Here is a 17,625-nt window from a genome sequence, read left to right as displayed (position 1 = left end):
TTTTTTTAAGCGAGGTGCGTGCAACTTCCTCAGTCTATTCAAAAGTGTCACAACAGAAGCGGGCCGATACTGCGAAAGAGGAAATTGACTAAGAGATTCTCAGAATCTTTGCGGATAATGGTCATGTGACTAGCCGGAATGAGCTTTGAGGCTGAGGCTCATTTGCATATCGCCGCTTTTGAAAGGAAAATGTGTCGGCCTCTGAGCGGAGCTCGTACGCCCGTTTGTTTACATCTGCACCATATTTGGGCCCCTTGTCTTGCTTTGAGTCACAAAGCACATAAATGATTATGATAAAGCCCGCCAAAAGTGGCACTTGCGGAACGAAACATGTAGCCTTGCACGCATGCATGCATTACAGAATTTGCCTGTCAAACCCCTCAAGATTACTCAGTGGTTACTTGCACACTATTATTTTATACGGTGTTAAAAGCTAACTTCATGCAGCTATAATAACTAACATGAACAATATTGGTTTTAAATAATAAATGGAACAGACATAAATGTAACAAAAATAAATTAACTGAAAACAGTGTGGCATGAAATAAATGCAAAAATGACATTGTGTACATAACTAAATCACTTTTTTATTTTGCAGAGACACTTCAAGAAATTGAAGAAAGTGCAATAAAATGTTATTAACTGTTGTAAAATGAATGTATGCAAAGATCATGTTGTGTTTATTTGCAAATAACCCTGGTGTCATCGTCTTTCTACAGCTGATCAGGTTTACGGAGACCAAGATATGCACGAAGTCGTCCGCAAACATTGCATGGATTACTTGGTATGCGATTTTTGGGGGGGGGGGGGGGTGTACAAAACCTGATCGTGTTTTAATTAAATTCCTGCTTTCTGTATGATTTTACTTGCAGATGAAAAATGCAGATTACTTCTCAAACTATGTGACAGAGGACTTCACTACATACATCAACAGAAAGAGGAAGAATAACTGTCATGGAAACCATATTGAAATGCAGGCTATGGCAGAGATGTACAATCGGCCAGTGGAAGTTTATCAGTATGGCACAGGTGAGTGTCGATAAAATTTAATTACTATATCCCACCATGCAAGTAAATGCTTAGTAAATAGCATTGACCAATTTTAAATTTGTTTCATGGATTTATTATTGCAAGGAATTATATTTACATGCATTATGTTTAACAGCCTTTGTGGTGATGCATGTTGCTCTTATATTGATGCATAAGTAAATCTCGTTCCTTGTTCTCTGTTTCTAAATGTTATTTTGATGGCTTCTTTTAGAACCAATCAACACGTTCCATGGCATCCATCAAAATAACGACGAGCCAATCAGAGTTAGTTACCATCGGAACATTCACTACAACTCTGTAGTGAATCCCAACAAAGCAACAGTTGGAGTTGGGCTCGGACTTCCTGCCTTCAAACCAGGGGTGGGTATCTGCAATATATATAAATTTTCTTCTAAAATGAGTATTTTTATCAGACTCCTATGTGTAGGTTCAGTAATTCCACTTTAATGGCAATGAATAGGTTCTTTTAATTTGCCATTAAAGTGAAATTACTGAACCTACACATAGGAGCATAATAAAAATGCTCATTTTAGAAGAAAATTTCAGACGGCACTTTGAGGCTTTTGCATCTGAACTCTTCATTTATAAATAATGTATTTTTACTAACTTTATTAGGACCACATTGCTTTTAAAAAGTATACAAATCACTGAATTAAAAATGAGTAACAGATCCATACTTTTAGTAAGATCCATTAATGAAAAAGTCTTTTTTTAAGTGTCATTTAGTTGAGAATATCTGGTGATCGTTTGCGACTGTGCTGCATTTTCAATGGGAAATATGCTAATTGCTCTTGCACTTTGGTGTTACTATTGTCTATGTGTATTCCTGCACATACACCTCCATCTGCTTGTGCAAGAACAGCCAATTTTTAACATGCTTAATTTTTTTTAAATGCAGCAATGACCTCTATTTCATATTCAGGAATGTTTAACAAAGTCATTGTGGGTTTGTGAATTAGGAAGTCCATTGAAAACAGTGTCTTGTCAGATTGTTCCTCCCATTCACTCAGGAAGTTCCGTCAGCTGATCCACAGTCTGAATTTGGTCGTCATCAAAGCCACAAAGAGACAACAAAGTGTGACCCGCAGTGTCCCATTTCCCAGACTGCTCTGGGTGGAAGAGGGAGGGAAACATTCCACACGTCAGTGGTTTTGGGGGAGCCCTATTAGCAGCACACTGTTTTGTTTACGTGCCACATGCCTTGTGATAATTTAAGCCGGGCAGATCAAAGACAGATCATGCCTTCCTATCAAAAACAGAGGCGCTGTGTGTGAGAGTGTGTGTGTGTGTGTTCTGGAGCTCTCTGACTAATTTGTGACTAAGAGGGAATGCTGATGTGAACATTTCCATTATCACTCTCCTAAAGTATCGATCAATAGCTTTGTAACTTTAAAAACATGGAGGCAACATTGTCCAGAAAAGCTAGACAAAGTTTGCTGGAGGAAATGCATCATACAGTTAAAAAGTGTGTTATTTCAGGCATTTAACGTGCATCAAGATCTTATCCTACTAGAGCTCCCCCATATCATGGTCAGTTAGTTTAGTATAACAGTCTGTCCAGACGGGGAATGAGCCACTGTCCAGACACGGGCGCACTGTTCCAGAGCAGAGGACATGTAGCACAGCGAGAACAGCAAGAGAAAAATAGACATCTAAAAATCGGGCAACAGATATATACAGCCCTGTTTACAGTATGTTACATTGTTATCAGTTCAGGGGTCGGATTCACAAAAAACGTCTTAAGAAAGAAGTTTCTTAAGATAAATTCCAAGATGTGCAATTCTTAAAAAAAAAAAAAAGTTCTCATATTTCCTTAAGAACATCTTTTTTTCTTATATGGAAATAAAGAATGAAAATCCATCCTTTCTTCCATCCATCTAGTTTTTAAACATTTTGACATTTGCATTTGTATGAAAAGAGATAAAATCTCGGTTCCGTTATTGACCAATCAGAATGAAGTATTGTACAGAGTTGTCATTACGTTCATTAGGCTAAATATAGGTAGTTAAATTTGTTGTCAAATGCAGCTTATCCAATCAGAAACCCACTGTTTTTTGAGATGCATTCTATTTATGATAGATATGATGATGATTATGATGTCCATCATCTACTCTTAAGTGTTTCTAAAAAAGGCGTATTGCTCAATATGCATGTAGCAGACAGTGCTTTTCCTGTTTCCACAAACCAACTCATCTTTAGGGCTCTTGAGCAGAAATCATTCGCACCTGTCACCTGAGGGGCAACGCTGTGGCCTTTACCCCTCCTCTGTAACTATCTCTTATGAAGAAAATGACAGGCTGACGTCAATAATCATAGTAAGCCTACATACTATTTTTGTCACAACTAGCTTGACGGGAGTTCAGCTCTCGACGTCACATTTTTAAAGACACCATGTTTTTGAAATAGTTATTTTTATAAAGACTGTCTCAAGATGAAGCATGTTACATTTTGCACTCACTCTATAGAGTGAACAAAAAAATCTGTCATCGTTTGTTGAAAGAAATCATTTTAAAAATGTGCTTCTGAATTGAATAGTCATTTTCTCTAAGCAAACAAACATAAAAGATTTTAGAAAGATGTTTTTGAAATAGTTATTTTTATAAAGACTGAAGATGGAGCATGTTACATTTGGTCTTGCACTCACTCTAGAGTGAACAAAAAATCTATCATTGTTCTATCATTTATTCATTCATTGTATCTATCATTCTGTGTTTCCTTCTTTTTTGTTTGCTATTTCTGTTCTTTTATTCATTCGTTCTAATTTTTTTCTATCATTTGTTCGTTCATTCTGTCTGTCTAATGTTTGTCCATTCATTCCTTCTATCTATTGCTTGTCTATCTAGCTGTATGTTCGGTCTGTCTTTCGTTCCATCTATCACACTATTAATCCATCCATGTAATTTTTAACTGTTTTCACTCGTAAGAAAAGAGGTGAAAGTGTGATATAAGAGACAAATTTTTTTTTGATTACTCAGTGCTGGAATTGACCAATCAGAATCAAGTATTCTGGAGATTTGTGTCATAATGGTCATTAGCCTAAATGTAGGTTGTTTACAGTTCTGTCGTCAGAATGTCGAGTCAAAACCCTCTGTTTTATGAGATGCATTCTGTATTTCCGAGATGAAATGAGTGTCTTTTATCCACTTTTAGAAAATGATTTATTGCTCAACTAGCATATAGGGGAAAATGTTTCTCCATTTCCCACAAATCAACTCATCTTCAAGGTGCTTGAGCAGAAAACATTCTCACCTGTCACCTGAGGGCTAAAATGTGGCCTTTAACCCCTCTTCTGTATCTGTCTCTCTGTCTCTATGCAGTTTGCAGACCAGTCACTCATGAAGAATGCCATTAAAACGTCAGAGGAATCCTGGATTGAGCAACAGATGCTTGAGGACAAGAAAAGGGCCACGGATTGGGAAGCCACCAATGAGGCCATAGAAGAGCAAGTGGCCAGAGAATCGTACTTGCAGTGGCTTCGAGATCAGGAGAAACAGGCACGACAGGTATGGATCCTGCCTGTTTCAGTGCTGAACTACCTAACATCATGTCTCATTCCATCAGAAGCTGTATTATATTCTAATCAACATGCTTGTCAGTAGGAGTCAGGTAGTTAACGTGCGATAATTACTTCACAAAAGTCTTTGACATCATAAAATAACCACTGGTTTAATGCTGATCACATAGGAATTTTTTCAAAAAGTCACAAGTAAGCTGTGATGAGGGCTTTCATTGGTTAAGATACACATACAGTAGCTAAGACAATCGGTTACGCAAATACCTGCAGCCTATGTGGTTTGCGTTTTCACACGTCAGCCAGCTGTGAAGAAGACCATTCTTCACAGAAACTATAGGCTTTCTTATAAATCACTTCTTGAACTGACTGACAGCAGTGTATCAGGGAAAAAAAAAATTGTCATTTGATCTAAGCAAACAAACATAAAAGATTTTACACACACCTTACATAAACCTACTTTCCGAAATATTGAAAACTAACTTTGAAGATACAAAGTGCCTGTTCACTTATCATTTGTGAATGAACGTGTTTGTTGCTCCCTCAGCCTCGTAAGGCCAGTGCTACATGCAGCTCCGCCACGGCTGCGGCCTCCAGTGGTTTGGAAGAATGGAATGCCCGATCCCCACGGCAGCGTAGCTCCGCCCCCTCTCCAGAGATTCCTGATCCTTCGCACTCGGACACACCCACCAAGCCCCCCTCCCCGGCCGGAGCGGCCCTCACACTATCCAAACCCCCATCACCCTGTGCACCAGGTCTGTTATCAGTGTTTCGCAAAAAGGAGAGTGTCATTAAAACTATCAGTTTAACTGTGTGATACCTTTCCTCTAGCAAACCAATTTTTTGGGTAAATGCCACATGATGTTCACCGATAATTAAACTGACTATAAGGAAACCTGTCAAGAACATGAACATGGTTGTATTTCACTTCAAAATCTAAAGGAAATAAATGAGAAATTATATTTTACTTAAAGAAAGCCTGTTTGTGCAGTTCAAATTCTGTTATGTACACTACCTTTAGAAATCGCTTCTGCTCACCAAGGCTGCATTTCTTTGATCAAAAATACAGTAGAAAAACAATAATATTATGAAATATTATTGCAATTTAAAATAACTATTTTCTATTTGAATGTATTTTAAAATGCAATTTATTTCTGTGATGCAAAGCTGAATTTTCATCATCATTACTCTAGTCTTCAGTGTCACATGATCCTTCAGAAATCATTCTAATATGCTGATTTGATACTCAAGAAACATTTCTTGTTATTATCAATGTTGAAAACAGTTGTGCTGCTTAACATTTTTGTGGAAACAATGATCATTTTTCCAGGATTATTTGATGAATAGAAAGTTCAGCATTTATTTGAAATAGAAATCTTTTGTAAAATGCATTTAATGTCACTTTTTATCATTTTAAGTCATCCTTGCTGAATGAAAAATAAAAAACAATTAAAAGAAATGTTCTTTTCCAAAAACTCTTGTTGAAAAAAGATATACTAAATATTAATGCAAAAAACAGTATTACAGCAATTATTATGGTACTGTACAACAGTAATGTATATATAATGAGAATAATAATGATATAATAAAGAGAATTATCATTAAGTAATTAAAAAACCCTCAAAACTAAATTGTCCAGATGCATTACAGTAATGACTAGTTGTGGGTAAATATGCTTCATTTTAATGTCACTATGCAAAAAAAAAAGTCTTCATGACTTAAGAAACAAAGTAGACAAAAGTTTCTTTATGCAATTTTTTGTGTGTGATCTTTTTATGAAATTCACCCAAAAGCACTGCAGATGAAGCCACAAGGTCATTGAACTTAAGTCTTTCAAAATAAAGATTTCCTGTGTTCTGTCTCGCCGTTCAGGTCCCAGTAACCAGGCTTGTGTTGGACCAGACAGAGCCACCTCGTCTTCTCTGGTGTCTCTGTATCCAGCACTGGGCTATCGGGCTATTATGCAAGAGATGTCCCCTACTGCTTTTGGTGAGGAAGTGAAGTCACGCTTGCCAGTCTGTCTAGCTGTCCTGCCTGATTCAGTACAAAAGAATCCAGGGCTCAGGAGTGCCATGTTAATCACGGCGCTTGCTCGCCTTCCTCGTGCGTCTCACACAGCTTGAATCTGTGTTGTGATTCAGTGTGGAGCTGTCTCAATTGTACCCAGCACTCATGCAGAAAGCAGCATGTACAGTCGTTATGTGCAGTTAAATACACTTGATTGCAGCTGAGTATCGGCACACCCCAGCAACTGTTGACATCAGCTTAAAGAACTTAAGAAGGTGCAAATAGGGAGGGAATGTTTATGACAATTGTGACTCTTGTAATGGATATACATCGGTCTGAAAAGATGGACACACCTACTCATTATTTATTATTGCTGTTATGCACATTTGATTAAGGCTTGGTATCGAATTCGATACTTTTTTGGTACCGACCGAAAAGCCTCTACCATTGAATATCAAAAAATGTCTTGTCGTTCGGTACCAAACTTCGATAGCTAAGGGGTTAATCTCATTAATGTCAGTGAGCCAATAAGCCTGCAGCACTAGGTATATTGGACTAGAAGCGGCGCCGCGCAAGTTTGGCATCCGCGAGAGCGATTCGAAAGCTTATGGAGCAGTCTGCTCTCTATAGCTCTCTCTCGGTCCTGCGCCTCGTCAAGTCAAACACACCGACTAGTTTACACCGGTTATACTCAGAGATGTGGCTCACACGTGAGGCTGTAGCGTGAAAGCATCCCAGATGTAAGACTACGTTTACACACTGGTGTGTTTTTGTTAAAAAATGCAAACGATCCTTGTCCATACTACACGACCGAAAGTGCGCTCTCCATTCATGCACACTGTAGCAGCATCATGCTACATAAGGCAATAATTAAGATGTATATTCTGCTTTTACTCAAGACTCACTTTAAACCACCATCGAGTGTTTCCGATTGCTGTCTAATGTGTGTTTTGGCCATGTAATGTTGTCCTCTGAGTCAGAACAGCGATTGCTGAAGAGAGAAGGCATATATCGTTATACATACCGGCAGACAGCGCTGGAAGGTGCTAATGCTTATCAGTAAATTAGTGGAAAAGGAATAGAAATTATGATTCTGTCTGAGCTATGTTTAAAACGAGCACGCACTACTGTAAACGTAGCCTAACAGATGTGTAAAACTAGTTGGGCTTTATTAAAATTATTTGCAATGATTTATTGTGTTGGATATATTTTGTTCCTTTGTGCTGTGGCTCAGGAATCTTTGAGTCTGTATAAACGTTACGAAGCTGAAAAAGTAAAACCAATTTTTTTTTTTTTAAATTTGGGAGATAATGTAATCTTGTTAAAATTGATTTCATAAAATTGGTATCGAAAAAAAGTATCGTTCAGGAAGCGGTATCGAAGTCAAGATATCGTATCGGTATCGATATCGAAAAATTTTGAACGATACCCAGTCCTAGTCATGTTTTTGTTTTTTTTCTGTTTTTTTAATGCAAGCTAGAGCTTCTGACCTTTAAATCAAAACATACTCATTATTTTATGACATAAATTACTGCTTTATGTAATCAGAAACACAGTATAAATGTTATTTGTGTAGGCTATTTTACTTTTAATTTAATTAGAAGTAGGCCAATAGCACACCCTACAGAATTCAAACTCCTTACAAATGGGCAATTACCCCCTGCCGCTGCACGTGTGATCACTGTTTACTCTATCACACACCGAAGACGTCATTCTGTAAGTACTTTCAAAGATTAAATGCAGCGATCTAAAACAGTGAATCCAATCACCATTCAGGCAAAACTTTGCTTCAAGAATGAGCCACACTTCTGACATGATCTAATCACTAGCACAACCTGAGCACATGTGAGTTAAGGTATTCCTCTTATCAGCAAGACATATCAGCATAGTTTCTCATATAGGGCCCATGCCGATATTTACATTTAAAGCCATTATCGGCCGATTCCGATATCAGTCCGATAATATCGTACATCCCTAGTTTTTCATGTATTATTGATCAAATAAAGGCAGCCTTGGTGAGCATAAGAGACTTATTTCACATTAAAATCCTAATTATTCCAAACTGTTCACAGGTAGTGTATACAGTTACCTATAAAATTATTTTTAAGCATTTGAGCAGAAGCCTTCAGATAAGAAATTCAGTCGTGTGTGAAATGATTTGATTTGTGTTGAATATAATAGGCTGTTTTTATCGGTGTCAGCAAACCATAATATGTTTTGTTGCTCTTGTTTTGCAACAGGCCTAACAGACTGGGAGGATGACGAAATATTGGCATCCGTCTTGGCCGTGTCACAACAGGAATACCTCGACAGCATGAAGAAAAACGCCATGCATAGAGAACCTTCTCCAGACAGCAGTTGATAAAGGAGGGTTGAGGCACAATCTGCATCTGAAGCAGGAGGCAGATACATGGGGATCAAACCATTCACATTCTCTCCATTATCATGCAGTTCACATTGTCCTCCCTTTCCATCCATCAGTCCATCACTGGCCTCAGCCATCCAGCAGTAATGGCCCATTGTTGTGATACTCACCTAACCACTCCTTTTCTTTCTTACACCATTCATACCATCATTGGACTTCTTTAGGTGCATGTGAAAATAAACATGACTGATATCATTATAGAAAACATGGGGAAACAAAAAGTTATTGAAAAAAGTCATACTTTATCCTCTTAATTAATATAATCTTGTTTTATTTTCTTGTTTGGGATGAAAATGCTCTTTTTTTCTTGGAATAAAAAAAAAAAGAACTTTCTGAAGAAATATACTTATTTGTTGGCATCCTTTTTATACAGTCTTGATTCATATTTTTGACGACTTCACTATTACTCTCAAATGTGGAAAAGAGTTTTATTAAAGAATGAAGTGTGTCTGAATATTTATGTATATAGAAATGTATGCAACTTTAATGCAATGCAGAAATCTACCAGTCGAGTGTCTCCAATGATCTCTAGGACATTTAAGTCTGGTAAGTGAGGTCCTGATATCTGCATATAAAGCATTATCAAACACCATCGTTTCGCTATTAAAGTTCTGTTTTTCTTGGTATATCATCATGGAGACAAAACCACATTAGATTTTGTAAATAGCTGATGTGGGACTGTCCCACATGCACAGAGCATGCTAAAGCATGAGTCATTATATGCCCTTCAAGATCATCCCTATTTATATGTGCAGATGTGTCCAATATTTTTTCTAAATGACTGTTCTTTCAGCTACACTGTTGTATCTTCTTTATGACTTAATTTGTTTTAATTACTATGTAATAACCCAATAGTGACTAGTATGTTTTTTTTTTTCCACTAGTGTGACTAGCTATTCATTAATTATTAGAACTTGTTACTTGGGTACTACTTCATTTCTCAGTTCAGATTCAATCTGAGTGTTTAAGAAAAAAAAAAGAAAAGAAGAAAGAGCATGTTTTGCCATATAATTCTATATGAGGATCTGGGGATTAGATTCACTTCCATTTACCTGTTCCAGTTTTTCTAGTATTAGTTTTTTCTAGTAGTAAAATGTATTGATTGCTAGTATCTTTTTCAGTTTTATTTGTACCTAATTATGAGACACTACTGTCTTTTTAATTTGCTACTAGTGGCATTTATCTCTGCAAACTGATTTTTAAATTCTATTCTTCCAGTCTATTCGGAATGGTTATTTCATGGGTTTCATTAAAATGCTGTTAGAAACAGCTTGAATATTTTGTCTTAGTGCATGAGTGCATTCAAAATGTACGCGTTAAAAAAAGTCAAAGGTATTCCCGTCATCGGGCGCGCGCGCGCTTTCTGAGGTCGTTGGGCGTAAGAGCTGGAGATTCTTAGAATTTTAACCACCGCTCATTAATATTCATTTATTTCAAATGTTCAGCGCTGTGATTGGCTATCAGTTCAAAACAGTGCAAGCGTGTTGGCCGCGATTGGGCGGGTTCGTGAAAGTGGGCGTGTTTACGCATCTAAACTTAAAACATCAACAAACCGCGAGGTGATTCAGAAGAGTGCGAGTGTTGGAAGGAGTCGCTCGCTGCAAACGACGGAATTTGTATTGAACTGAAAGCAGATTACCATGGATATGTTCTGCTGAGGCGGCACACTGTACTAGCTGAAGACATCACTTGTTTTGAGAGTTTTTATTCGTATAAAATCTGAAAATGTTGGATAAAAGGATTGTTGACCTGCGCTCGGATCAGCTGGAAGGCGCGAGACCAAAAAATGGTAAGTTCATTAAAACACCGAACAAGAAAAATATAAAGATTTGTTTGTAAGGCTGTGGATTATACATTATTTCGAACTTTATCAACAGTTAAATAATAAATGGCGCTCGTGCTAAATTGTATATTAATCCAGAAGCATAATAATGCATTCTTTTTTAATATTTGATTGTGTTTACTTTCAGTTAAAGAGCAGTTTGAGAAGCAATATAAGATGGGATCTCTTCTGGGAAGCGGCGGGTTCGGGTCTGTGTTCTCGGGACAGCGCACTTCAGACGGACTACAGGTAACAATGATATACTCCAATATAAAATAGTAATCATTCGTGCATATATCTTCATAAATTTATCCTCTAAATTACTTTTATTATCATTTTAGGTCGCTATCAAACAAATATCCTGTGATAGAATTCAGCAGTGGGCCAGTCTGGTGAGTAATCCTTCATATTTTAATGCAAATGTGTTTTTTAATTTTTTTTTTATTAGTTGAACATATAAACAATGAAATCATAGAAATAGCGCCCTCTTCTGTTTTTTACCGGAACAGCGTAGGCCTGATGATACTGGCTTTTCAAAGTACCCTAAAGGGGAAACTTAAGTGGACTTTCCCAAGTGTGTCAGAACCTGTTTTATAGTAATAGACTTCATAGACGAGATATATTTGGTTTCATAACAAGAAGAATATTTATAGGTCCAATAGATAAAATTATAGTTTCCCTTTTAATAACCCAAGTTTACACCTGTGGAACTTTTCTAGGGAATTTTTTTAATATAACGTCTTTTCCGGTGGAAAATAATCAGAATCCAAAGTTAATAATGACCATTGTTTTTTTTATTTACCCTTCACAGCCTGGTACAGCAAACAAAGTCCCCATGGAGATCGCTCTCCTCCTGCGTCTGGGTGAAGGGTCGGGGTCGCTACCCGGTCACCGCGGTATCATCCGGATGCTCGACTGGTTTGAGATGCCGGGTCAGGGATACCTCATTGTGTTTGAGAAACCCCAACACTGCCAGGACCTGTTTGACTTCATCACTGAACGTGGGGCCCTGGAGGAGCCCATTGCACAGAGGTGCGAAAAAGCGACAGTCTTTTGACATTCGATTCTAACAGTGAGCCACAATACTGATGAGTATCGTCTTTTTTAGATTCTTCAAACAGGTCATTGAAGCCCTGCAGTTCTGCCACTCCAAGGGAATTGTGCACCGGGACATCAAAGATGAGAACATCCTCGTTGACACCCGCACCGGAGACATCAAAATCATTGACTTTGGATCTGGTGCTCTACTGAAGGACTCCGTTTACACTGACTTTGAAGGTAAGGCAGCTTTAGTTTGGTTACTGCGTATGCATGAATATAGCATGAATCTGGAGCAGTTTCTAATGACCCCTCTGTCTGTTTAGGGACCAGAGTCTACAGCCCTCCAGAGTGGATCCTCCAACAGCGTTACAACGCTCACCCGCTCACCGTGTGGTCGCTGGGCGTGCTTCTGTTTGACATGGTGTGTGGAGACATACCCTTTGAGCGGGATGCCGACATTGTCCATGGCACTCCAAGTTTCACTAAACGCATTTCCAAAGGTGAGCCTGCAAACTAAATTAAATCTACTTTCTTAAAGAGACAGTCCACCCAAAAATAACAATCAAATGGGTTGCAAATTATGCAAGCACTGTTTCAATATAATCAAGCAGATTTGTTACTTAACATTTACATTTGCACATTTAATTACAACAGAACGTCTCGTCACAGAGCCATTCGATGTATACGATGCCAGGTTTATTCAACATTTATTCTTTCATTTCAGAATGCCAGTCTCTGATTCACTGGTGCCTTTCGTACAGGCCGGAGGAACGGCCTAGTTTGGAGCAGATTTTGCAGCATCCTTGGATGATGGAGAGCACTGAGGACATTGGAGATTTGCAAGCGGAAAGCAATATTAAGCCAAGCCTTTAAATCCTGAAGGACTTTGGACTCGATTCAGAAATTTCACACACACACTGTTTTGTTTTACACACTGGACTTCCTGAACTCTAGTTGCTGGCTTCTGGATTCTTCCTTATTTATTTTTTGTTTGGCTGCCTTCAGCGTTCGTGTCGTTTCATTTGGACTTGGGATCTATGCTTCTAGACACCCAGAATAGCCCTGGATTGCTGCAGGTTTACTTTATGAATGAATATTTCCCACGACTACAACCATCACAGCTCAATGCAACTTTTTATTTATTGCTGATTATTTATTTTTCCCAGCCACGTACTAATTTATTTTTGCAAGAATTTCAGAAGCAGTAAACGGTGTTCATCTTGTTTGTTTTGAAGTTCTAACTGACTTAAATGACAGAAGGTGGACTTGCAGTAATTTACCAGACTGCGATGATCCCTGGTTTTACAGGTTTCTGTTGTACAATGATATTCTCTCCCTGTTCTAAGGGGTTTCAAAAAGACTTTGGATCTACTTTCCAGTCTTTTGACGGGAGGCCTGGCGGAACAATAATTCAGGCTCATGTGGATCTGTTCCCATTTATAAACACACACTCTCAAAGAAGGTGCGACAGAAAAGAAGAGGAACATTCCTGTGGATCCTGTTTACTCTAAATGAACCAATTCCCAAGATGGATTCCTCAGAGCCATTACTAAGCCGGCTTTTGGTTTCTGTCGGCATTGTTTGCGAAATACCTGCGCTGTAACTTAAAGAATGTTGTCAGGACGCTTTGTACTGAACAAACTCAGCTATGTGTCATTTTGTTGGAAGTTCTCAAAGGTCAGCATGTTAACTAATGTCATGAGGGTTTCAACCACTAACCCACTGTTGATGTTTACTAAAGAGGGCCTATGGGCTTTTCCTAATTGTCTGATTACACACCAAAGAGATCTGCCTTACTGTCTTATGTGATTCATAAGATCATTTGATTTGGATTTGAGATCTGGACTAAGTTTGGTAGTGTTTCCGCAAGTGATTTGCTTTTGTGTTTGGATCCAAAACAGCATTGACATGTTTGAATTGTATTTTTTGAGACTTTAAAATTGGAATGTGTGCAAACTGGACCTTTCCCAACATAACATGTAATGCATCCATGTAAACACTGGGGTATTTTTGGTACAGTCTTTTTTTCTTTAATCTTCTGTTATATATATATAAAAAAATCCTTGCGTTTTTGCTTGGGTTGGCACAACAATTTTGCTGTAAATACTTGTGTATTCAACAATGTCCTGTGGCTGTTGTCACGTTTAATTTAAGAGATTCTATGAATAAAAAATATAGATGCGAAGTATCTATATTTAAAGAAACACCTGTCTTGTCTTTTCTATTAATTTTTGCTCATGCAAATAAGAAATAAAACGAGGAACTCAAGTCATATCAGTGATCATAGTTTTCTATTCATCAAGGAATTTTTAAACAGGCCTCTCCAGTCCAACCATTCAGGTTAGTTATTCCCGACAAGTGAAGCAGGAATATTTTTAGCATTTTCACGTGCTTTACTGTAATCACAGAACTGACTTTTCCACATGGTTTAACGCCTGCAACGGACACCCTGAATGTATATACTGGTAGACACCCAAGTGTAAATTGATTGACACTCTGTCTTCCAACCAGTGCAATGATATAAAAGTGCCGTATAGCGTAATTTGACATATGTTTCGCCCCCTCATTGGAGAAAAATCACATTCAAAATGAAGGAGCGTGATGCTGTAATCCAAGCGATGATAGAAGTAGACGTAGAGAGGAGTGGGATGACTTTCTTTTAGCCTAATATTTACAATGTTTTTGTAATGTATTAATTATCACGGGCTGTAATAAAAAACAAGTAGTCATATCCTAATACTGAGTAAAATTTGGTTCGAATAGCCTGGTATGGCAAGATTTCTTAAAATGTATTTATTTTTTTAACATTTAAATTTAGACCACATTATTAGATTACCTTTTGAGGCCTCAAAGCTTCTCAGTAGCTGCCGGCGAGAGTTGGTGTTTGTATGCACTGCCGATTTCCAAAAGGCTTTGGCAAGCATAGATATGTTTTGAAGTGATTTCCTTATGAATTAGCAGTAAAGTGAGATTATTAGGACATAGCCACAGCGTCTGGCCGCGCCGCCATCTTGGATCTGAAACATTTATTCATTTACATTTATTCATTTAACCCAATTAAGTGCAATTCTGAGTGTGCTACACACAGGTGAGTGGGCCACCTGTAGTAACACACTCTTTTCTCTTTCTCTGAATGTACACTAGACACTTTTTATAAACACTCCCTCACACAAAAACTCAGTTTGATTAGATATTGCACAACAAATCATCTTGCTCTATGCAAGACCAGGACGGAGCAGTGCAAGTGATTTATTCTGTAAGGGAAGAGTGCAGTCATCTGATGTATAAATTTATTTGGCTGGACGATACACATAACAATATTATAATGTTGTCAATTCCTAGGCTTACTGAAATGCGATATCAGCCGAGGAAGTATTAGTGTAAATATCTTTTTTAATGTGTATTGTACTGGTTTGTATTGTGTGTTTCTTGCTAATGGACCTTGAGTCTGGAAATTAAGTTGAATATTGAATAATATATTGAATATGCATGGCTTCCCCCAAAATATCTCTTTTGCACAATTTCATTTACAGTATTTATGTAAGGTTTTTGTACAGTCTCAGTTTGTGTGTGTATGGTTAACTATTTAAGGTATACGTATAGTCAGATGGTTAACTGTTTTATAGGTTTATAATTGTTTTTCTTATACTTCTATTGTTTTATATTCATATATGTTTAACTAGTATTCTTTGTTCCACTATACAAGTGCATCTCAGAAAATAAGAATATACATTTACATTTACATTTTATTCACCAAGAATATGGTGAAAAAGTTCATTTTTTCTTGTAACTTATTTCAAAAAGTGAAACTTTCATATATTTTAGATTCATTACATGTAAAAACACTTCAAAAGTGTTTTTGTTTTAATTCTGATGATTAGAGCTTACAGCTCATGCAAGTCAAAAATCAGTATCTCAAAGGAAAGGAGGCTTAGGAAAGGAGTCAAAGCACCTGGGTGACGCCCTTAAACAAAGCATGCAAATGAAGTATTCAGGTATAGTAACCTGCCCCATTTAACCACTCCTAATCCAATCAGCATATCTCCCAAAGACTGGGGCAGGGACACCAAGAGCCATTACAAATAAAAGGTGAGAGTCTCCGTTATCTGGCTCATTTGACTTACAATAAGAGAGCAGGGTCTGGCAGGAACCTCTTTGTTTAACAGGATCGTTCATCTGATGTCATCATCTTTACCATAAATGCTAAATAAATACAATGTATTTCACTTTAGTTTTTCAGGTGATTCTATGTAAGGACATAAAATCAGTATCTAAGACAGATTCTTAAATTTGTAATTCCCACAAGGACAAACGTGTATTTAAGCAATAAAGACACATTTTGCACATTTGATGTTTTTTTTCATGCCACCGGGTGTTGTGTTAATTGTGTGAGAATGTGTGTTGAACAACCTCAAATAAGGTTTTGTTCAGAAAGAATCTATGAATATTTGTGACCATGGATCACAAAACCAGTCGTAAGGGTCAATTTTTCGAAATTGAGATTTATGCATCATCTGAAAGCTGAATAAATAAGCTTATATCCGTTGATGAATGGTTTGTTATGATAGGACAATATTTGGCCGAGATACAACTATTTGAAAATCTGAGAGTGCAAAAAAAAAATCTAAATACTGAGAAAATCTCCTTTAAAGTTGTTCAAATGAAGTTCTTAGCAATGCATATTACTAATCAAAAATGAAGTTTTGATATATTTACAGTAGGGAATTTACTAAATATCTTCATGGAACATGATCTTTACTTAATATCCTAATGATTTTTGACATAAAAGAAAAATCTATCATTTTGACCCATACAATGTATTTTTGGCTATTGCTACGAATATACTCCAGCGACTCAAGACTGGTTTTGTGCTCCAGGGTCACATTTCCTTACTAAACCATAGGGATAACTTTTATTCAAATGAACAAACATTTTAAGATTATATAATACTTTACTTTATAATTAGCAGTTGATAATTTCAGACTCAGGTTGTGAATTATTGGATAAAAAGTCTTTACAGAAATTATTGCTTGCTACTGCCATCTAGAGGTTCTTAGAGCAACACGTCATACTTCATAAGAGACAGTTTCAATGGATTTTTGTCATATTTAATTATTGTTGAGCAACACTATAGCAATATTTTAGTTACCTGTTTAGTCCATACATTGGTGTCAATTAAACATTAAAGATAGCACATATTTAATTTAGAATTAAAACAAAAATTTAAATGAAATGGCCTATGGTAATTCTACAAATGTTTTTACAAATAGTGCAGTAGCTACTAAAATAATATTATAAATATTTTATTATCACAATTTTTTTCCTTAAAAACAAAACTAAACAAATTCTCCTCCATGGATGCATAATTCCGTTATAAAAATGGCTATATAAGAAAATAGCATGATATCAACAGTAGTACCATGTTTTATTTATTTATTTAAAAAGTACCAGGGTAATACACTTTTAAAATCCTTAGGTGGTACCACACTACTTGGTATGTATCGATTATGCATATATATATATATATATATATATATATATATATATATATATGCATATGCATGTATCATATTTTTACACGGTACTCCATATATTAAAAAATGCAATGCTAATACCATAGTAATTTTGTGGTACTTTTTTTTTACCACTATTTATTTTCAGTGCTGTCAAACGATTAATCGCGATTAATCACATCCAAAATAAAAGTTTTTGTTTACAAAATATATGTTTGTGTACTGTGTATATTTATTATGTATATATAAAGACACA

General features: G+C 36.8%; 2 protein-coding genes across 3 annotated transcripts in view; both read left to right on the top strand.

Annotated features, from left to right (window-relative positions):
• Window positions 1-9,577, top strand: part of LOC306849046 (OTU domain-containing protein 5-A-like) — a 36,974-nt gene extending 27,397 nt beyond the window's left edge. Inside the window, exons 3-9 of one of the 2 annotated variants that reach the window (XM_079383899.1) lie at window positions 720-784; window positions 873-1,029; window positions 1,262-1,410; window positions 4,368-4,553; window positions 5,109-5,316; window positions 6,434-6,550; window positions 8,809-9,577. In XM_079383899.1, coding sequence (XP_079240025.1) covers window positions 720-784; window positions 873-1,029; window positions 1,262-1,410; window positions 4,368-4,553; window positions 5,109-5,316; window positions 6,434-6,550; window positions 8,809-8,930 — 1,004 coding nt within the window. In that variant the 3' untranslated portion in view covers window positions 8,931-9,577. The remainder of the gene's footprint in view (window positions 1-719; window positions 785-872; window positions 1,030-1,261; window positions 1,411-4,367; window positions 4,554-5,108; window positions 5,317-6,433; window positions 6,551-8,808) is intronic. The other variant, XM_079383900.1, reaches the window with a different exon arrangement.
• Window positions 9,578-10,554: 977 nt separating this feature from the next.
• Window positions 10,555-14,127, top strand: LOC306849275 (serine/threonine-protein kinase pim-2-like). Its single transcript, XM_079384198.1, has 7 exons — window positions 10,555-10,782; window positions 10,964-11,064; window positions 11,157-11,207; window positions 11,627-11,847; window positions 11,924-12,093; window positions 12,180-12,356; window positions 12,581-14,127. The coding sequence occupies exons 1-7, from the start codon at window positions 10,719-10,721 to the stop codon at window positions 12,727-12,729; spliced, it is 933 nt and encodes a 310-aa protein (XP_079240324.1). The 5' UTR covers window positions 10,555-10,718; the 3' UTR covers window positions 12,730-14,127.
• The last annotated feature ends 3,498 nt before the right edge of the window (window positions 14,128-17,625 follow it).

Source organism: Barbus barbus (assembly GCF_936440315.1).
Source record: "Barbus barbus genome assembly, chromosome: 29".
Lineage (NCBI taxonomy): Eukaryota > Metazoa > Chordata > Actinopteri > Cypriniformes > Cyprinidae > Barbus > Barbus barbus.
This window is presented reverse-complemented; position numbering and strand designations above follow the sequence as displayed.

Excerpts from the sequence above, each read along its gene's own strand:
- LOC306849275 (XM_079384198.1), top strand. The coding sequence starts at position 10,719 with ATGTTGGATAAAAGGATTGTTGACCTGCGCTCGGATCAGCTGGAAGGC. Across the intron at positions 11,065-11,156 it reads GCACTTCAGACGGACTACAG|GTCGCTATCAAACAAATATC; the intron begins GTAACAATGATA and ends TTATCATTTTAG. Across the intron at positions 12,094-12,179 it reads CGTTTACACTGACTTTGAAG|GGACCAGAGTCTACAGCCCT; the intron begins GTAAGGCAGCTT and ends CTGTCTGTTTAG.